This window comes from Periophthalmus magnuspinnatus, chromosome 5, assembly GCF_009829125.3.
Source record: "Periophthalmus magnuspinnatus isolate fPerMag1 chromosome 5, fPerMag1.2.pri, whole genome shotgun sequence".
NCBI lineage: Eukaryota > Metazoa > Chordata > Actinopteri > Gobiiformes > Gobiidae > Periophthalmus > Periophthalmus magnuspinnatus.
Window position 1 is genome coordinate 29,476,672 of NC_047130.1, and position 22,092 is coordinate 29,498,763.

Here is a 22,092-nt window from a genome sequence, read left to right on the forward strand (position 1 = left end):
TTAGAAGATTTATTCCGTCTCCCTGGTGCAATGTTTTTCCCATTTCCCTGCGGTGCGATGCGCACAGCTGCAGCGCGGCGTGGCCAGTGTGTGATTGTGTTTGTGTGATAGCTTTGTGCCAAGGGCAGGGGAGGGCGGCGGGGCCCAGACTGAGCGGCGCCTCGGCACACCTGGGGAAGTTCAGGTTAAATAGCTCCACATTCCTCAACACACAGCTGATTGAAACATTAACAAACAGTAATCCACGGGCCAGGCCGCAGATGGGCCGGGAACCACGCCAGCTCCAGAGAGAGAGAGGCAGAGACGCGCTGGCGCACACATTCCCACACTGCGCTTTATTCTTAAGCTTTACTTTTGTTTGACATTTCTTTCAGCAATTCTTTCTAGACTGCTACTAGTAAAAAGAGGTTAAAGTGACGCACACATTCTCTACAGTGAAGCAGACCAGGCCAGATAGATGTACCACTGCTTTAAACATGTTATTCCAAATATATAAACATTATATATAACATAAATATTAGACCTTTATGTGCCTCAGCTTTTATGGAGAGAGGTTCATGAAGTCTGAAAGCACCAAACAGCAATATTAATCAAACTGTAAGAAGCACGAGCCTGGAGTATAATTTAAATTAGATATTATTTTATGTGGGTCTTTTAATAAGAAACTCTTCTTGGCTCCTCAATTGAATCCTTTAGTTTTAGCAGCGCCCTCATGTGGCCAGTAAAAGAAAAATACAATGTACAAACTGGAGAAAGTGATGAGAAAGATGACACAGACAACTGCTCCCTCTGCTGGTCACAAGAGGTGATGTTTCTCTGTATTGACAGTTGACTAAATGTTTAAATAGATTATTATTATTTATCACAAAGGCATTGCTTCTATTTTCATCTCAATTATTTATAACCTAAAATCAAAGACAAAAATCACAATAGCTAAGGTAGTATTTAAATAGAAATTTGTATTTACACCATTATCAACAAGGAAATCTGTAATATACATCTAGTAAAACAACAGCTTATGTCTCCTCCAAAAAACAAACAAAGCATTCTGTTAATTATATTCCACGTATATTCATTCCATTTAGTTGTATTTGTGGCTTTTCAATGCCCATTTCAAACCAAACTAATACCACTGCAAATATGGCATGAGACCATCCTCGATACACATATTTGTAAAATAAAAATGTACACCAGAGCCCAGAAGCTGTACAAAGATGTGGAAAAAGATCTTTGGATTGAGCATGTTGAAAGATAGAGTCAGACCTGAAACTGTTCTGAGCAAACAGTTATATCAAAACAATCAATAGCAACAGACAAACCAGATGAATATAGGACAAAAATATGTTCAAGGCCTGTTGGTGAACTAAGGACATAATATAACACACAAAAACACACAGATGGAGTCAGCTCTTTCCACCACATTGAAACAAATACATTAACTGTCAGATGGTGTAAAAGATCAAAACTTTAACTTATCAGATACTCAATAAGAGTAAAAGTGCCTTTCTAAACATGTAATACATGACATTATGCAAAATAATAAAAATACAGCATTCAGAAAATTGTCAAACAATAATAAAAAATCCCAGACACACTTGCAATAACTGCAAAGACATAACAAATAAAACCATAAAAGAATGACCTATGAGAGACAAATACATCCAGGTCTCATACATGTGCAATAATGGGTTTTAAAAAGAATGTATGATATATTCTGTAGAATATTTACAAGTATATTCACTGAAACAATTTAACATTTAATACTGCAGTACCATTAGTTTGCTTTAAACAAGGCTCCATTAAATCTAAATCATAGAGGCAAGAGTTATTACTCCATTCTGCTTAAAGCCATAGACGGTGTGCTTATAGCATCAAATGACATTTAAGAACCATCAAAACCAAAAGGGAGAATAAAGAGAACCTATTTTTGCAAAGGCGTTGAATCTCAAGTAAGGCCGTCTTAAAAAGAAAATACTGTAACAATCCTTTTGTCTTTAGAGCTCGGGATTGTGTCGTCATGGTGATATTAAGTTTTTTAATTTAAATATTAAATTTAAAAAGTTCAGTTCATTTAAAAGTATTTTGAAAGTATAGACTGTCCCAGCAGCTTATTGGGTTGTTCCACGGCTCTGGTTTACCATTTTTTATTATTGTTTTGGTGAGTGCATCTCTATGTACGATTTGCACTGCTGCTAAAACATGGCAAATGTTTCTAAGAACTTGTTTTTTTGACGTTTGATCCCGAGCTCTGATCTGAAGCCTGTAATTAAAGTGCAGCCACAGCCACATGTACCATTGTCCAAATCTGAAGTCTAATTGTGCATTGGAACTCAATATTAACATGATTACTGCACATATGGCTGAGAATATCAATACACATTCAACAAGCATTCTCTGGACAACTTGTTGAGCTCCACGATATCTGGCTGTAGGTCATTTTCCGTCATCAAAGGCCCTCAACAGTATTTCTGCAAACACAAACGGTAGTATTCATCAGACATGTAGAACCATTTTATAGTTTTGACAATCAAGTGTATATGTGCTGTTATCTAGTCGTTTTGATCTGGGGAAAAACATATTGGGTATAAATATCTTTGTAATTTTCTTTTGCAATCGGATTTAAAGAGGTGAGAGCAATATCAACTGCTAAATTACTACAAGAATCACAAGTATTTAAGAACAAGTTTTTAAAAGTACAATGTTAGCAGGTTTTAGATATGGTAATCATCATTTTGCAGAGTGCACTATAATAATTTAACAATCGCAGCTTTTATAATTTTTGCATTGCTACCATTCAAATTATATTCTCACTAAATAGATGGCTTAATATAATATACTGAAGTCAATTAACTGCTATTTTTTCTTGTCCAGACATTTTGGAAAGTGAACAAGCTTTGGTGCTGCTTCATCCTTTCCTCATTTTGGTATAATTAATGTTCTGCAGGAGTCATAAAATCTCTTCTCACAACACAAGGCAGTTATTTGGTCTTTACACACCAAAACATGCCAACTCATTTAGAAATAGAATAGCTGTATTTCAGTAATTGATTATTTACATAATGCTTGCCCTCATTCACTGGGAACACAGAACATAGCTCATGTCTGGCACTACACTAGAGTTATGCACATTTAAGTGTTAGTTACCTGCTCAGGTCCCATTGGCATTCTAGCCATCGCCATTGGGTTCATGCCCATCTGACCCTGCATTTGGCCCGGCATTTGGCCCTGCATCTGGCCCATTTGCCCCCCAGCAGCTCCACCAACGGGACCAGGTCCACCCATGGAGTTGTTGTTCATCATCATGGGTCCAAACTGGCCCTGATTACTTGGTTGTGGGAACTGCTGCTGTGGGTATGAGCTGTAAATGAAACAGACATTTGTGTCATCATTATCAAAGTACAGTAAAGAGTTCTGGATTAAATAACTAAAATAGAAGCACCAACGTACTTGTTCCGCGGCATGCCACCTTGTTGCCAGCTCTTCATGTCGACAGAAGGGTACATGGGTCCACCCTGGGGGTTTCCTTGCATTCCAACCATCATGTTGTTTTGTGCAGGGCCAGACATTCGCCCTTGCATTAGGTTTCCTGTCGAGCCACTTCCTGGAGCCATAAATGATGGGTCTTGTTGTTGATTCATACCTGAATAACATTTACATTTCAAAAAATATGCTGCATACTTTTTTTATTCTATATATAAAACAGGGATTTTTGGAGCAATCTCGATTACTTAAACATGCATAAAATCACTCTAAATACAACTTTCACATCTGAAGTATTTTTGCACAATATGCCTCCTTTAATCCACATTTACATTTGCAATGCAATTAACCAGGCAAATACAAAGATTCATAGAGAATACAGACCATAGTTGCCTCCATAGTTGAAGCCCTGCTGCCCTGGCTGGTTTATGGGTGGGCCTCCCATGGGGTTGTCCATCCCTGCCGGTGCGGTGACATTTGGCGGTGGACTAAAGCCCCCTGCTGGCCCCTGGCTTTGCTGCTGTTGCTGCTGCTGCTGTTGCTGTTGAATTAACATCATCATCCTCTGTCTCTTCATCTGCAGGGTCATCATCTCTCTGCTGCGCTGGGCCATCATTTGAGCATTTAGAAATCCAGACTACAGACACAGACAAGTTTCATTTACTGACAAACACCAACAAAACAAAGGTGTTAATTAATGACGCCTGCTTACCTGATTGCCCATGCCTCCAGGTGCCATACCAGATTGCATACCTGGGCGCAAAGCAGTCGGCCCTCCAGGAGCACTGTCCATCTTCACGCCTTGTCTAACCTGGTTCATAAACTGTTAAATATACAAATCACAAGAACAATGATAGAGCCAATAAGTCATTTTAAGCTAGTTCTGACACCATAATACATGATCAAATTATTGTGTTCTAGTTTGTGTAATTTTATGCTGACCTGCTGTCCTTGCAGCCTTTGTTGCAGGTGAAATCTCAGGGGTTTGGTGGCATTCATCATGCGGGGTCTCATCATGTTTAGCCGAGGGTTTCCCACATTACCCATCCCGCTCATGCCTGAAAAGCCTCCTGTGTGGTTCATTTGATTCACCATTGGGTTGAAGCCTCCAGGTGACTGGCCCTGCATTGTATTGGGCCTGTAGTCCGGCTGCATGCTCATGGAGGATGGTCCAGGGGGTCCAGGGTAGCCCTGGTTGTACACAGCTTTTTGGTCCATTCCCATGGAAGAGTCTGGTGCGACGAAAGGCTCCGATGGTGGGCACTGAGCCTGGCTTTGATCTTGGCCTTGCTGGGGCCCCTCAGCGCCGTGAGACTGGGAAGAAAAAATTGGGAAATTAAAAAAATTACCAAAAGAATAATTTTTATGTTAAAAAGGAAACACGACATATGTACCTGGCCCACTATTTCAGGGATCCCCAAAGCTCGATCTATCTCTTGCAGAGCCATAACATCAGCCGTGTTGAGCAGGGAGTCCAGCTGGTCCAAAAGAGCTCGTTCATCATTCGGACCATCACTTCCAGCCAAGGGTCCAAGCAGCTCATCTAAAGTAAGACCAAACTGGTCTCTAAAAAAATATGGAAGGTCATATGGGTTAGGCATTTGACAATGTAAAAACAATGCCATTCCTAATCAAAGTTTTTTAAATGTATTGAGCTGTAGTGATTATTACCTGTTTGTACGACTCTGTGGTCGATCCATTCCCATTGAAGAATCGGGCCATGATGGAGACTGTGGTGTGTGGCTACCAAACAGATTCATACCCAAATTGGATTCATTGGGACCTACATAAAATACAATTACATATGCAAAATTACTCCAAATGATCCAGTTACACCTATTGTATTATAATTTCTGTTGTAACAACCAATAAGTGAACACGGGCATACCAATCTCCATGAGCTGCTGCTGAAGCATAGATCTTGTGGCTCCGGGCACACTGTGTGAACGATTAATCATTGGGCCTCCCATTGGGCCGGAACGACCCATGCCAGTGTGAACCGACCCACTAGTAGGATTTGCAGTGGATCTTGACATACCCCAGTCTCCTGGTCCAGTCACTCTAGATCGCGGTGCCATTCCCATCCCTCTCCCCACACCTCCTATGGCACAAATGTGTCAGCTTTACAGGGACAATACATGTTGTATGTTTTTTTTATATGTAGAGAGATGTATATAAACATAATCTTAATATCTATATATATATCTTTTTTCGGTCAATGTTTTTGGTCAAACTGAGGTAAATGTATAAATTACTTGGATTGCTTTGTGGTGGACGTAGACTCATATTTCCTGGAAAGCCGTTAGGCATTCCTGCAGGTCGAAGTGGAGAGTCCATAGAGTCCTGATTCAAAAGAGTGGGACACGGGACATTTCTTCTGCCAGCTATTCCACCAACAGAAACATCTCCACCTATGGGCTTAGCATCAACAGATAAAGCCCTTTGATAGGCAGAGCGCTGGGCTGGAGGCATGGACGCTCGCTCACCATCTAAGGAAAAGATGAGGTACAAGCTCATTTAACATTTCTGTTTGTTCAAGAAATAATGTTAAAATACCTTAAATTCTGAATTGTTTTTATTTTTTACCTTTACTCCAGTTGACAAGTAAAAATATAGTATGACAATAAAATTAAAGTAAAACAGTATAACGTTGAATTTCAAATCTTTTGAAGTTACACAGATCAGATAAAATCATTCTATGGATTTTTACCACAGCTTGGTAATGCTGCACTTTGAGCTAAAGTCGACATGCCTCCACACAAAGTGATTCCTTTTAAGAGTGAGTCCATTTATATGAAGTCAGATAAATCGTGTCATAGTGGACATACTGTCACATTATACATGTGTTTATGGCCGTGTTTCAAGAAGCAGACTTTGGGTTGACCTCTTTTCAGGGTTAACAGTTTCACAGAGTTTTCAGAGAGCTAACCTAAACCCTGAGACAGTTGCAACGGTAACTCGCTCTCTGAATCTAACCTGCCCGATTTCGGATTGAAGCGTGTTGTGATAGAAGTTTCCCGATGAGCTGATGGACTTTCATGTGGTTCATGATGCACGTTTGGGTGAATGATACTCAGTGTGTGTGAAAAAGGCCAATCCAAAACTAAAGTAAACAAAACAAAAACTAGTGCATACTGGGGTCGCTCCAATCTCCTTTGTGAAATGGAGTCAATGTGTACTAACAGGAACAGCAGAAAAGTAAACAAACCAATTATGTACTTACCATGTAAATCATCAGCCCTGTTTCCTTGTTGACTTCCAGCGTCTTTTCCTGTTCTTGAGTCAGGCTCAGAGAAGAAGCCAGAATTAGTTCGAGGAACTCCAAGAATTGTTTCAAGAGTCTCCGACTAGATCAAGAACAAAACAAAAGTTGTCAACTTCAAAGGGATACTCTGAAGCAGAAGAAACCTTCTCTCTGGATTTTACCTCATCTGATGGCTCCAACTTCACCTTGCTGCTGAGGGAGCACGATTCAGAATTGGCAACACCCGGCGCCTTTGGGCCCCTTCCTTCTAGCTCTTCCAGCTTTGGTTTGATGTCCCCACTGTCGGACTCATCCTTATTGTTATTGAGAAGATAGTGCAGGAGCGCATGGGACTTTTCCTTCTTAGGACTGAGCTGTTCCGTTTTGGACTCTGCTCCACAAATAGCTGCTGGGGGGCCAATCTCAGATCCTCCAGTGTCTAAGCTGCTCTTCCCTGTAGCCTCTGCTGTGATCCGTGCCACTTCGTCTGGGGTGTTACCATCTTGTAGAAGCTTGTGCAGTATCTTGTGTTTCTCCTGCAGTGACTGACTTGACAAATGCCCTGCACCAACAGTGGAAGACACAGCCCCAGTAGAGGAAGACACTCCTGTTGAGGATGAGGGACTGGTAACGCCGCCTGTCCCGTCTTTATTATCAGCTGTGGAGGTGGGTCCAGAGCCCAGGGTCTGACCCAGAGGCACCAGCTCATCAGTGGGCGATGTGAGGAGCTTCAGAAGCTTCTGGTGACACTTGCTGTCAGAGACCCGTCGGAGAGCGTCTCCCCCAGGCTGGGCTTGGCTGTCTGGTTTATCTGCAGGACCATCACCTGTGGGGGTGTGTTGCTGTGACTGCTCTGCACTCGGACCCAGAGAACGATTTGGGCTCTTCGAATCAGAGTGGGGAAACGGACCAGGCTTACAGGAGCCACCAGATGCCTGGTTGGTTGAGTTAATACTCGGTGAACTGTCCGGTTTATGTGGAGGGGGAGATGTGAGGGAAGAGGACATCGGGTTGCCCACACCCTCACTTATGGCTTGGAGAGCATTTAGAGAACTACTGGAGAATGTGGCCCCTGAACTAGCTGGATGCATAGGGGAGTTCATACCTGTAATGATCCACAAAAGAAAAATGCATTGATTATCTTAATCCAATTACACATGAGATCTATACACAAGATGTAAAAATGACACTTTACTTACCACTTGGAGAAAAAGGACTAGCTCCCATTTTTGGGCTTCCTCGGACTCCAGGCGACCCCATGACATTGTGAGGACCATTCATCGCTGTACTGGCCTGAGGGGGCCTGGTCATTCCCATTCCATATCCTCCGCCACCAGGACCTGCACTGCCACTGTGAAATGGGCCCATTTGTTGATGCATGCCGTGGTGCCCCATTTGGTTGATAGAGTTCATGGGCGTGTTCATCTGATGCATAGAATTCATTTGGCCCATGTTGTTCATTTGATTCATGAGATTCATGTGGTTGCCCGCTGAGTATGGGGGCAGTCCTCTGTGCTCTGTCATACCATACCCCCTGTTCATCCCTGCACCCATTTGTTGATTCTGATTATTCACACCAATGTTTGAAGGCCTCATGGCCCCACCTGGATGTCCCCGATAACCACTTGGCTCTCTAATAAAGGGAAAAACAAATGCAGTTTCAAGATTTACTGTTTACAAGAGAAAGGGGTGAGAAAACAGTTTTGACAGTTGAATCTGTGGTACCTTTGCAGCAAGTGTGTGGAAAGAAAAGTGGGTGGTTCATTGGAATTTGGATTCCGACAGAGGTCACTCCTGGTTTGGGCTGTGACTGGGGTGCCATCAGAGAGTGAAAAACGGTACAGTGGTGTCTCTGCGTGGCCATTAAGCAAAGCTAGAGCCAACAAAAAAATTGAACATTGCCATAATGTGAAGTGACTGATGTGAATAAGACATTTTTGATCAATAAAAAAAATAAAATAACTACATACCATCTTTATAATGCCGTTTGTAGGACCAAGGTTGGCCCTCACTGCGATGTAGAAACATCTGCATGCAGCGTCTCACCAAGTCCTCCCAGCCGGGCCGCATTGTTGTGTGAAGTGTTGCCTGCTGTTCTATCTCAATTAACTTGCCTAAAAATACAAACAAAAAAAACAAAAAAACATGAAATTGCTTTTTTAAAGAATTTGTTTTAAAAACGGGTCATTTCTGTTTTTCACACCACCACTTACCAGACAGTTCATGACGAGTACTAAATCTCTCCGTCCTCTCAACAGCAGTAATCCGCCTTGCCACACAAATCATACATGAATGAAAATCTGCAAAGAAGAGAGTCATTAAGTCTGAGAGATTCACTAATTCCCAGATGTTCTGCAGATAAATACCTTCTCCTTCCTCCATCATGGCTCGTGGTTGAGTGAGAGCAAAACACTGCATAGTTTCATAATGTTGGGCCCCAGGTCTTTCTTCTTGAGGCCAGTTCAGGAGCATGCGGCAGTTAAAAGTGTGACTTCTTTGTCGAAGTGTCTCTCCGCTCCATGGCGCCCCATTTGGCCCTGGCAGAAGTAACACACATATTGATTATTAAATTATACATACATACATATTATACATATTCAATTCTTACTGTACATTTTGCATGGCAGTGTGACAAACTAAAAACAGATTAGTCTCACCACTGGCTTTAGGGAGGTTCTTGTGAAACTCTTCCCGGTCATCTTCATGGATTATATTGTAAACACTAGTGTTTATTAGCTCCTCTTGCTTGTACTGTAGATACTGCGTCACATTATCTGATACAAATACAATGCTGCCTTCTCGATTTACCACAAACAGAAAGCCATCCAATGCCTAATGTAAAAACAAACAATAGTCATCTTGTCAGATTTATTCACAACAGAAACACTCCATGTCCCATGTCTGACCTGTAAAAGTAATGGGCCCAGATGGTCCTTGTCAATGACCCCTTGACCAGTAGAAGAAACATCTGCTTTCTGGACATCATCATCACTACAGGAGCTTTTTCCTGAAATTAAACATAAAAGCACATGACAATATGTATGCAGGCTTGAGGGTGCACTGTAAAAAGATTCTGAAATTGCAATTTCAAACAATTTAACATGGACCACTAGATGGCAGCAAAACCAATGGGGGCATGTTTCACATGCCTTTCTATTTTTACTACAAGCATGTGGGGAAGGTTTTGTTGGGCAGCACTTGTATACTCCAAAGTATAGTGTAATGTGGGTAAGCATGCTCAAAAACAAAAAAACAAAACAAAAAAAAAACCCTATTATCCGGAATCTTGTAAAAAAAATTTTTTTGCAGAAACAGTGTACTTAAAATTATTGGGATTCTTTACACACTTAGTCTCACACATTTAATCACAACCAAGCTTAAGTGACTGAAAGAATACATGCTTTGCACTGTATCCAGTAAGGACACCATGCTCCACTTTTGCCTGGGGATAGTCAGATTTCATAGTAACTGGTGCTGGTCCCCATTGAACCACAGACACACAGTCCAAGTTACAGCAAGAGCCATGACCACCTTGGACTGGTCTCAATTACCTGTGCTCATTTACCAGCAGTAACACAAAAAGCCTAACTGCAGTGTCAGTGTGGAGCCACCTGGCCTTCAGCCTAATGCCCCAATCCATTGACTGTCCAGCCCAGTGTGTTACTTTAATAGCACAAAATAAAATTCCTGAATATAGTTTTTAGAAAGGGGGTTTGTACCTTGCTCTTTGATTTGTCTTATCTGCCTCACAGTTTCCTTGAGGATGGCACATTTGTCAGGTTTGACGTTGAAGCTGTCGATGTTCGAGAGGTTTGCAGAAATGAGCTCAGCCAGTTCTTCTATGTACTTGCTCTCCTGTTCCCTCCGACGCTTGTCACACCTGCTGGGCCACCAATGGGATTAAACATGTTACCATGACGACCTTACCGCCTCATACCCTGGCCGTATGCACGAGGAGTTAAAGGGGTATTTGTGTGTTTCATCATCATTTCATAGGAACAAAGTAACAGGTAGTTTTAGAGAGAAAGGTTTAGCGAAGTAGTCGTTCCTATACGTACCCTGGCCCCTGTGGGTCACAGGTGGAATGTCTTCGTTTGCGGTCAGAGCCCAGTGGCTCCAAAGAGTTGTCAGAAACTCCACTCATCTCGAGTACATATCAGGACCTAAAAACAAGACAATCTAGTTGTTACGGCAGTCAATAAACATGTTTAAATTAAATGACAGCTGTGCCAAAGTGGTCTAATTCAATACTGTTCCAAAGCTGCAATCTTTGAAAAACTGACCAGAGACCTGGTGCTTTAATCCAAAGAAATCAAATAACCATTTAACAAAACTGTCAAATGGGGCACTGCTCAGTTTGTAAAAACTTAGCAAGAGTGAAATCTCATCTGTTCCACTGTGAGGAGCGACTGATGATGATGTAGTGATTTTAAGCCTCGAGGGAGATGGGTCATTCTGCGTTCAGCCAGCCTAACCATAAAGAAATAATACACTACTGGAAGGAGCTATACACCTAGCTAACATACTTACTGTAATTTATGCAAAAGCATGTTTCTCAGGAAACCAGAAATATGGACGTTAAAAAAGGAACACGCTGCATATAAACATTCAAAATGTCCACGAGAAGAGAAATGTACTGAAAATATTGTATTGGTGAGGAATATAAAATAGGCTCTGTGGGCTGCAGGTTATAGCATTTTTTCCATGATTTTTACTGCAGTTTTCTCCAGAGCATCCATGCACAACGCTTCAGTCAACTCCCTCCCTGGCAGGGCGTAGCTGAGTTAGGGATCCTGCCCTTGTTTTCCTGCCGTGGCACTGCCCTGTATTTGACCTCTCCAAAGTTCAAATTAGGGAGAATTATACAATCTGCAGTTACAGCTCATTTTTCCATTTCCACACAAATTTTTACCTCTGAAAAAAATTGACCAGCGATCCTTTTTGTCAACATATGGATATGTGTACAAGCAAAAACCCCAATGCACAGCACTTTCAAAACAGTGATCTCATTTTGAAGTGGAAAAGTGTGTAGAACGGGTGGGAGCCATTATGCAACTCCAGCTCTGAAGACACAGGCTAGGACATGCAGATCAGTCACTACGACTTGTGCTATTGCTAAAGAGCATCGAGGTGCAGACACATGCTCAGGACCATAAATCTACAGGGCATGCTTCTTGTCCATCTAACTATCATCACCCCCCACTCTAAAGCTCAAAGTCTTGCTAAGGTTATGACACTCTGCCTCTCGCTGGCCCTTCCTCTTTCCTTCCTTCCTGGTTTCTGTCTAAGACTCACCTCTGCAGCATTGTAGTTGGATGACATCAGCCTTGTGCATTGAAACAGTATAGCAGTAAAGCAGACTCTCACTTTCATTCTGCTCAGAAATTATTACATTTTTTCCCCCTACAATTCCAATATCTCTACCAGACAACAGCATGATGTGACAGTGGCAAGACAGAGAATACATGCAAACTATTCCTAAATCAGTGCGTTTTTAATAAATGAATTTAGCTGAGTAGAATGTACATTAAACAGAATTGACAAGAACCGCCCACATAAACCACAGATGTGTCTCAACAAGTCTGGCAAGATGCCACTGGCCTGAATCAGCTTAATAAAATATGTTCAAGGTAAGATTCACACAAACCAGCAGTCCAAAAAAAGCCACAATATCATTTGTGCATTTTAAAGACTGAACAATAATGTGTCCATGTGTGTGAGTGTTTTCATTGGTCACCTTGGCCAGTACAACCCCCTGTCCAGCTCCATTCATTCCCAATGTCTGGACATCACCTGAAACAAAAAAAGACATTATGACTATTAGACTTAAAATAACTCAGACAAATTATCAATGGACATAATTTTCTGAATTATTCATGGGAAAAGTGATTTCTAAAAGTGCACAGGAAGCCACAGAAGACAGCATCCTGTTTGTATCCTCGCTCAGTCTTTTCCACTGCGTCATCACTTCCCTTTCCAGGAAATGTGACCATTAATCCACCCTATTTTACATATTATGTTTATCAGCCATGCTCTTTTTATCCTGGATACCTGTTCATCACGGGAGCCTCAAAACTTCAGCCAGTACAATTCTCTTAAATTCTGGCTTTGTTTGCAGGTTTTAGACTTTGACTGGTTGGTTCTATAGGGCACGTGACAGCAGATGAGATTATTTCAATTTGATGCAGTTCACTTTTCTTTGACAACAGCAGTCAGGACGATACTCGCCGTTAGCAGGTCATTCCTCTGCCACAGACCAATGATCACATGACGTGTACTAAACACACGGCTGCAACTGAGCCAATTCTGCAGCTAAATTATTCAACACTGAGGAAGAGGGAAAAGCTGCTCCTTTTCGGTCAACTGTCGCAAACGGGTTTAAGCCATTTTTCAACGTTCAAAACATTCAATACGGCTTGTGCAATGTCAGTACAATATTAAAGATTATCATGATTCCAGCTGATGACAGGTTTTGTAACAATGATTTACTCTTAATGTACTTTGCGCCTGACGAGCATACTTGAATTATATTATATTAGTTACAGATTATCCTCACAATGAAATTTTTTATTACAGAAACACAATGAAATTATTCTTCTGTTAGTCGCCAATGAGCGTCTTTGCGTGGATCATTGGTTATTTGTTAGCCGGACAAAATCCAAAAAGGGAGGGATAAAAAATAATGTTACGCTATTAGGCCTCACACCAAGTCATACAGTATATTCCATGATGAAAATAGTCTGGTTATAAGCCAATGCAGCAGCAGTGTCAGTCAGTCAGGACCAAAATAGTGAGGGGTGCATTCCAACTCAGCCTGAAATGAAAAGCCTGCAATTTGAGCTCCCTGAGACAATGACTCGCAGACTTGACAATAAACAGGAACCCACCCAAAAACAAAGATCACAGTAGCTACAGCGCACTCACATTAGAATAAAACATCAACCCCAAACATGAAAAATAAACTTGTATTAACGACACGCAGATTAGGGTTTTTATTATTTAGAAATATACAGAAAAGAGAACGCAGTCGCTCTTTGAAATCCGGGCAAATGGGACTTCTCACAGGACGCAAAGTCATAAAGCAACAAAAGGTGTCCACTAGACTTTTAAGAAATCAAGTGCAAAAAGGAAACAAAAGGACTGAATGACTTCCTGTTTTGCTTCAAAGAGCGTCTCCACCTCCTGCCAAGCTTTCAACCAGCTGCACAGTGAATTTGGTGCAATAAGAGTCGGGCTGGTGATGATATGACAGAAATGTGCTGTACCTGAAACAAACATGGTTCATTTTAAAAGGTTTGCAGTGGTATAAAATTATCTCACTTATGCATTCCAAGCATCCTCATTATTCATAACTTTTAGAGAGCGGAGAGGATTTTTGCAGTGATGGAAAAGCTAACAACAACTAGCAGACTAACAGTGCACTTTGTGATTACCAGACAATAAAATACTTTTCCAATACAACTACATTTTACTTTGTCTTTCTAAAAACAAGAAAACTCAAAACTAGTCAAATGTATTCCTCCAAAACTACTCTTAACTACTCTTCAAAACACTTTTATGCTGAAGAAGGGAGAGGCGGTGCGGTCTCTTGATGAAAAAACTCAAGCGTATCATTGATGATTAGAAATGATTGAATCTCAAGCTCAGCTCAAACTTGGCTGATTGTACACTTCTAAATAAGAACGTGCACTAATTGGATGAGTAACAACAACAACAACACTCCTCAACCTGGTACACAGATTATGCCGGGATTTTCTGCAGTGCATTCTGAACCCAAGGAATTCACTGCGTCACAAAAAGCACAAGCAACAACACCTTTTAGGAATCAGTACAGATGCATTTTTCAACTTAATTTAATAATTATGATAGTTACAACAATTTAGGATTTAAATGTACTACTCCTAAAAAATTAAATCTATAGTAAATACATGACACAATCAAAAGAATGCATTTTCCTCGAGGAGTCACAGTTTGATTCCATGTGTGATGATGATGATGATGATGGAGCGATGAAGGGGACATATGTCAGGCGTTTGTTGTGAGTGTGGATTTTGAGACACTGAAGCTGTAAATCGTAAACGCTACACAGGCAGCTGTGAAATTCCAACAAAGTTCAAAAACCAGACCTAGCATACCACTTTTTCCTAGTTTAACATTTAAAAAGTTACATTTTGGACATCCCAGGGAACACATGGCAGGGAACGTATGTAGATTTTCTCTCACTCATATTGAAACATGGTTAAACCAGTGGAAATTAATGAAGGTGGAAACAAAGAGATGACAGATTCCACAGCATGTGTGTGCCTTCCACCACTATTTATCATCAACACAAACAAAAGAGTGTAGCGGGACAGGAGAGCTCAGCATCACAGGTTCAGTCTTAACCCAGGATCACGTTTAGTGATGTGCAGCACATCCCGCCTCACCTTCCCTCCTCAGTCCGGACGCGTTTAGTGCAGCTGCTGTGCATTAGATGAGGTGAACGCAGTGACCAAACAAGCCGCCAGCAGCTTGATCGCACAAAGCTAATATTATGGAAATTAGTTCATTAATCAATGGCCCAGCACCCTTTTATCTGGTGAGTGGAGGCGCCACATCACAACCCCCACCACATTGTCAAAATTATCCCCATAGAACAGATTAGAATCCACACAGCCCCTTTGTGTCCGTGCTACCTCTATAAATATGTCTGAACTTGGTGCCACTCGGTGAAAAAGCAGATTCATTTTGTGATCAGAAATGTTCCCTTTTCCTGTTGTGGTCCCCTCCCTCTCCAGCTCCCTCCCCCTCCCGCGGCTTTCTCCACTGGATTGGTGGAGTAAACACAGGAAGAGAGCGGGCTCTGTTCCACCACGGCAGAGCAGGGGCTGGGCGTTCCTGCCGAGCTCCACTGCTGGGGTCAAAAGTTTACCGTGGTTTTCATTTCACCTTTCCTCAGCCAATCACAGCGCTCCCACCGCAGTGCCTGAACTCTGACCCCTGAGAAGAATTCCTCTCAAACGATGGTCTGACGCCAGTTTCATGCACGCTGCCCCTCCTGTCTCCCCCTTTTTCTCTCCCCGTGTACTACTCCTTTCCCTTCTTTCGACTGGCCGAGTTTCACGTGTTGACAGAGCCTATAGGTGAAAAAGATTCCACAAGTGAACGGCGAGAGGAAACTGAAGGAGGTCCAACCGAGGGACTGTGGAGCTTCTATCGCCTACAGGTAAAACTCTAGTAAAGCTCCATCCAGCTACACTCACAAGTCAATATGGTCCTCGTTTCTACAAAAAACAAAGCATCGAAAAACTTCCCTTTTCCTCCAAGTCACTGTGCAGCTGACAGACCATTTCACTGACAAAAATAAGTTCAATTTCAAGACTAAAATGAGTGCTACAAATAATCAAATACAGTTTCCTTCCTGCTACAATTACAGACGAAGTAAAAGTGAGGAGAGATTCTGAAAAATACATAATATTGCAATTGTTAAATACACAAATATCAAGAATCAGGTTAATAATCTATAATTTAAGATATAAATAAACCCTGCAAAAAGGAGTTGATTACAAATAACGTGTTTCTGTTGGACTTGGAAAATATTACATTGATATCCGGATCATAAAAACATAAGTATTGATTTTTGCCGACTATCGCTCGTGAGAACCATTTCAAACATAAGTGACGCACACGGGTTGATAGAAATCTGCCGTGTCATTAAAGCTTCACTGTTAATAAAGTGACCTCACTGTAAAAAAGAGCATTCTGAGGACAACACTCACTCACTGAACTCACACAAGCTCAAAATGACCCACGGTTAACGCTGTGACTATCAAATACTCAAATGGTAAAGACTCATTAGTTCAAGGGTTAGAAGCACAGACGCAAACTGTGTCTTTACCTTCAAAATACAAACAAATGATTCTGAGACGTGGAAAATACAGGTCAACTCAGTGCTCTAGAAAGTGATGAAATACAATGGATAGTTCAAATGGCTGTGTAAATAAATGCATTTTAATCAAAACTAGATCCAAAAGTTTCAAATCATCATTAAATTAGCAGTTGCTTTTTAACCGAGGGGTCGACACAATCTTGTCTTAGTAAATGCATGTTGTTTAAGATATACTTTATGATCTGGTTTGGTCCTGTTCTAGCCCTGGATTCATCCTGATCTAGTCCAGGATTTGTTGCGAATTTAGGCCCAGTTTTAATGAGATCTATGTTTAAGTGTGAACCCGCCCCGTCTCTGCGTTTGAGCCACGCTTCAATGTCACTGGGGCAAGCTGCCAGGAACAATGAGCCACTGCGTTACAGGGGACCCATCTCCAGAGCTTGAGCTTGGCCTGGTCATGGTCAGGGAGTACCTTAGCTAGAGGATTTTACCTGCTGTGAATGTTTTGGGCTGATGAGGGGGAAACCTGGAGGACACCCACCCAGACACAGGGACAAACATGTGACACAAGCCAAGACCTTCTTACTGTGCAACTCCAATGTGCTGCCTGGAGCTCAGGTTTTAGAGGAAACACTTAGACTTGTGTGTCTAAATGTTTATAAGTCTAGATGACATCGCCCACCCTAGTGTTTAATCATCATACTGTTCAGGTGAAGAAAACATGTTCATATTTTCTGGGGACATTTGTTAAATAAAGTTCTTTGACTCTCGGTGCTGAAATACCATGCCCAGTAAACAGTGACATCACAGCAGACCAAGCTACTGGCAAAAAAACATTTTCCACATATTGTCAAAAAAGAAAAAGATTCAACCAAATTAAAACGTACTGGTGCGAAGAAAATTACAATAAATTACTTGACACATGCTTTTCCAATGGTTACATGTAGGACTAAATGCGCAATTTTTAACGATGCCATGGAACTTTGTCGCTGCTTGACTTCTCTTTGAACTGAAATTCACAATAAAGTACAGACTTGTACATGTGGAACGTCGGCTGGCTCAAAACTGCAGACACGGTGGTATTTATGTGTTTAAATGAAAGAGCTTTGAAATTACAGGTGAACTGTGGGAGTCTGCAGAGAACAGCCAGTGGGTTACTGTCTGAGCTGGCACACAGGTATTCAAGCGCCGCAGCACGACCATAGCAGGGTGAAGGTCTAAACAGAACCACAAACCACACCCTGCTGCCAAGTTTGAAACGCACAAAATGCCAGTATGACATTGTGAGACATACGCTCCTGTTATAGCAGTAAACTACACTAAAAGTCAGCTAATTATTCTTGATTAATATGTACAACAATGACCTTGGTTCAACACACCGTAGTTACATTGTTTGTAAATAAACCTTAAAATAATATGTTGAAAAAAACAACAACATCCTTTTAAAAGAAACGTGCTGAAAAATGACAGTCTTGTTTTCCTTCTAACAGACCAAGTAAGCATCTGGTAGCAGTTATTTTACAAACCAGCTTTTTTCAGCTATGCCGTTCCTCTACCCCCAAAGCATTTTTATAAAGGAGGCCCTAAACAAAACACAAACAAGGTCTTGCTAACATTTTACAATGGTAACAAAACTGGGCCAAGCAGCTACCCTCCCACTGGCTTGTTCAGGTGAAACCATTTTATGAGCATTCTTCAGCTGGGGGAGCGAAAGTTAAAGGGGGAGTTGAAGTTAAAGAGGAAGGGCAACAGGGGAGCGTGAGGGGGGGCACTGCTCTTGGAACCCCCCTTTCCTAATAAACTTGCCTTCGTCCAATCAAGAAGGACTACAGAGAGTCAACTGTTCCAAATCCTGGCTGGTTATAAACTTGAATTGGGTGCAATGATTGCTTCAGGCTGCCTGTGTGGAGTTGAGAAGTGTGTGCTGCTCACATATGGCCCGGCGAGTCTAACAGACCTCAGAGTTGAAGGAAAGGGGACAGTCTCACTCACAGCAAAGCAGACAGGGTTTGAGATGAGCGGCAGACGGCGGACGGCGGACTTGTACCTCCTGACTTGGCTTCTTCTCATACTCTCACTTGTACGGGCAAAGACGCTGTAAATATTTCAGTGGGAGAAACGTGACGGTCTTGTTGAGTTTGAAACAACTAAATTTAGCCTGGCACAGAGCAAAAACACTACCTGTTGAACCAGGAAATGCTGAACTGAGTCAACAGTGATGATTCAGGTTTAGTAGCAGTGTTCCTGGAAAAATTCATAACATACCACATGAAACGTGAACTGCTCTTCTGGTAAAGTTAAATTTGTAAATAGTGAATTTCAGTCATTCTAAATAATAATTCTTTACATGATGGGAAGAGTTTATGTCAAAAAGTGCAAATGCAACAGATGTACTTCTACACAAGGGAGTCATATTTTTCCTCGTGTTCCCCCAATAGTAAGAAAGGTGATCGGCAACACAGTGGGACTCAGAAACAGCAGAGGGAATTTAGTCGAGGAAAGAGGATATTTGTGGAAACAGCTGAAATGATCGATTAACACAATGTGATTTCTGCGTTCTAAAACTTCCCAGGGCCCATGAGAAAAAGTGATAAGTTAATTAATTATTTAGAGCAGAGGGGCTTGAGGACAAAGAGAAGAAGCCATGCATCCAAGTCACTTCAGCCCATCTGCAGTCAAAGAATCCCCCAAAAGATTGATTCATTGTTAACGCAGCCTGACACGCTATGTGTGGGGGAAAGAAAGTGGCAGATAAAGGCACAGAGAATGGGGGACAAGGGGCTCCATTTAGCAGGAATATGAGCCCAAGTACTTCATTGGATAGGTTCCCACAGTGCCCATTGCACTTGCAAAATACCACATATATGGGTTTTGAATAATGGCATTCCATCAGACAAAATAAAGACAAGTGAGCTCATGAATGCTGTCAGCAGAACCTCCCAAACTCATCTTATACAGCACTGAGGCACGGTGACCTGTCAAAGGGTGACCTAGAAGAACACAGATGAGAACGGATTGGCTTTATGAAATTAAAACATAAGTCAAACATGTAAAACCAACATTCAGCCACTTTTCAAAACAGAATAAGATACGCTTGGCTTTAAATATCAGCTTTAACTAAACCTTAAATTCAGGTAGAATGACTGTAGTAATTTACCTGAATGAATTAAACAACCAATTGAATGAAATAATTGAAAACAGATTATAATTAAGCCTATTATTTAAACTTAGATAATAAAATTCTCATTATTAAAAGCTCACATAACCACAACTAACCTAATAGTTGTTCAATACTTTATTAGAAAACACAACCGAGAGTAGACATACTGCACGGCTCAGCAGTTTCAGCTGAGTGACTCGTCTACATTGGCATTGTCTGACTACGTATGATTTCGCTCACCAAGAATGTACTTGAAAACTGGATGCTCAGCACACACCCCTCAGAACGACTCCGCCGCTCTCGCACAGCCGAACTCTCCCTGAACCCTTGATCTTGTTCATCTTCCAGTGCACTGTAACACATCCATCTCCTACTGCCAGTCTGTCCGTCTCACAGCCACCCACATGCACCTAAGTATGATTTATCGGCCGCAAAAAGCAACATTAATCATAGCTGGATGGTCCATAATACCCACCGTTACAATCGTAAATATGCAATCTTATAAGAGCAGTGCAAATGGATAACAGATGCCTGGGGTTGTGTGCAGAGTAACCTTGCTGTGTTGAGTCATTATATTGTACATTAGTGTGTCTTACTAAACACAGGTGGTTATTGCAAGTGAGATCTTCTATGAAACTTGTAGTCAAATCAATAATCTAGCACCATCATACTGAAAACTCTACCTTAAGAAACCCCACGTGACACACACCACTGAGGCAGATCTCTTGCTGAATCTGTAGTGAAATATTCCCAGCACTTGAGAGAGTTTTGGGCAGTAAGGCAGAAGTGTGGAAAGCCTAAAGGCAAGCTTGAAAACTGAGTAAACCAGATAAGAAAAGCTCCTTCTAAAATCTACAAACTTAGCTCCAAAATGTATCCCGGCATTGACAGTCCTCCTCAAACAAAACACAACCTCACAGCTGTGTCTTTACGCACACCGCGGCCAGGCGCACGGGACGTTTACGCAGCTCCAGTGCACAGAAAAGATCAAGTCTGCGGGTTGGTTAGGCAGAAATATAAATGTTCAGAGCCGTAACGCAGCGCTGGGGACCAAATACACGCTTAAATACACAGCGAAAAGTTTTCTTTGTAGACACAGGAGTTGTAGCCATAAAGATCTGTCCATATTCAGCCAAAAGCAAAGGCAGAATGTGTGAAGTTTACAGCAAAACTACAGCAAAACACACAGCCATTCATAAAATAATGACAGGAGGAGAACAGGGGAAGCAGTGAAGCGGTGCGTAACAGCTTAAAAATGAAAATACGCGTAAGTTCATAACATTCCGTAGCAGTGGAGTGTCGGTGAGGAGCTCTCTCTGTGACGCGCACACACAGCAGCCTCAGGGACGACGCACCACGCTGTTACACTCATACATTCACCCGATCAAATGTGCAAAAGTACAACTAGATCAAACTTGGAAACATCATCCACAAAGCGCAGCGCACTCACCGGCCCGGGCGCGTTCACTGGGACAGCAGTTTCTTTACGTCTCTACAAACTCTCCGCCATCTTCGGCTGGACCGTGTTTGTTTAAATGGGAAACACTCCCAGAGCGCAGCGAGCCAGCGTGTAGAAAAAAACCCCGAAAGGCTTTCTGGGTAATGTAGTTATTCATTTGTGAGGGCGAGATCAACAAACTGAGAGAAGCTTTGCAACTAAACTGTAACTGGGCAGGAAAAGTAGAAGAGATATTTACAGTTTTAAGTAGTAAAATGACCCTCATGTCTTTTTTTTTATTTATTTATTTTTTTTAGATCAAGCCATAAATAAATAAAACCACACATGAAAAGCTGTCCAAACTGTTTTTTTGCTTTGTTTTTTTACTCAGGAGGGGAGGGGAAAAACATGCATCTTTCCATAGATCTGACCTGTATACTGGCAGCATCATCCAGGCAAGACAGTAACATCTCTTTGGACACATACAGGTCAGGAACTGCAGTTTTAAACTTCTTTTGGGTCATGTGCACTTGAGGAGAAAAGAGATGAGGGTTGTTTTTGTTTTTGTTTGTTTGTTTCCTATCTCCTCTTTTTTTCTCTTTTTTCAGTGTTCAGTTTTTACATTAAGGGCCCATTAAGTGTAAAATGCAACATAATCAACTCCTTGTTTATTCATTTCCTTTGACAATCCAGGAGTTTAAAGTTATTCTGTAAATTATACTCTTTCACATAAGGCATGTTCATACTGAATGTGTCCCCTATCTGCAGGTTTAGGCACTGGAAACCTAGTTCTCAGTTGTGATTGTAGGAACCTTTTTAAAACAGTGAGAGAAGAACCAGTGGCAGGTCCAAACCAAACTGACTGAGGGTGCGTTGGAGTTTCAAAGAGGTGCAAAGTGTCA

The 22,092-nt window shown here is 41.6% G+C and overlaps 1 protein-coding gene across 2 annotated transcripts; it reads right to left on the reverse strand.

The window, feature by feature from the left end:
- Positions 1-790: 790 nt before the first annotated feature.
- On the reverse strand, positions 791-21,307 carry LOC117371109 (nuclear receptor coactivator 3-like). Of its 2 annotated transcripts, none has more exons than XM_033966718.2 (23): positions 21,203-21,307; positions 12,462-12,517; positions 10,783-10,887; positions 10,444-10,604; positions 9,631-9,731; positions 9,382-9,556; positions 9,091-9,261; positions 8,938-9,024; positions 8,695-8,838; positions 8,450-8,597; positions 7,924-8,357; positions 6,907-7,829; positions 6,704-6,827; positions 5,736-5,969; positions 5,369-5,581; positions 5,152-5,263; positions 4,875-5,046; positions 4,423-4,794; positions 4,193-4,303; positions 3,865-4,117; positions 3,448-3,640; positions 3,145-3,358; positions 791-2,468 (listed from the first exon to the last, which is right to left on the reverse strand). In XM_033966718.2, exons 3-23 carry the CDS (start codon positions 10,866-10,868, stop codon positions 2,457-2,459), a joined length of 4,440 nt encoding a protein of 1,479 aa, XP_033822609.1. In that variant the 5' UTR covers positions 10,869-10,887; positions 12,462-12,517; positions 21,203-21,307; the 3' UTR covers positions 791-2,456. The 2 variants fall into 2 exon arrangements, with proteins under 2 accessions (XP_033822609.1, XP_055077641.1); XM_055221666.1 differs by having other exon boundaries at positions 936-2,468; positions 10,444-10,607.
- Positions 21,308-22,092: the final 785 nt, after the last annotated feature.

Bases quoted from the DNA above. Each gene is read 5' to 3' on its own strand.
- LOC117371109 (XM_055221666.1), bottom strand. From the start codon at position 10,868: ATGAGTGGAGTTTCTGACAACTCTTTGGAGCCACTGGGCTCTGACCGC. The intron at 9,557-9,630 runs GTCAGACATGGG...TTTTTACATTAG, and splicing joins TGGGCCCATTACTTTTACAG to GCATTGGATGGCTTTCTGTT. The intron at 4,118-4,192 runs GTAAGCAGGCGT...CTGTGTCTGTAG, and splicing joins CTGGAGGCATGGGCAATCAG to TCTGGATTTCTAAATGCTCA.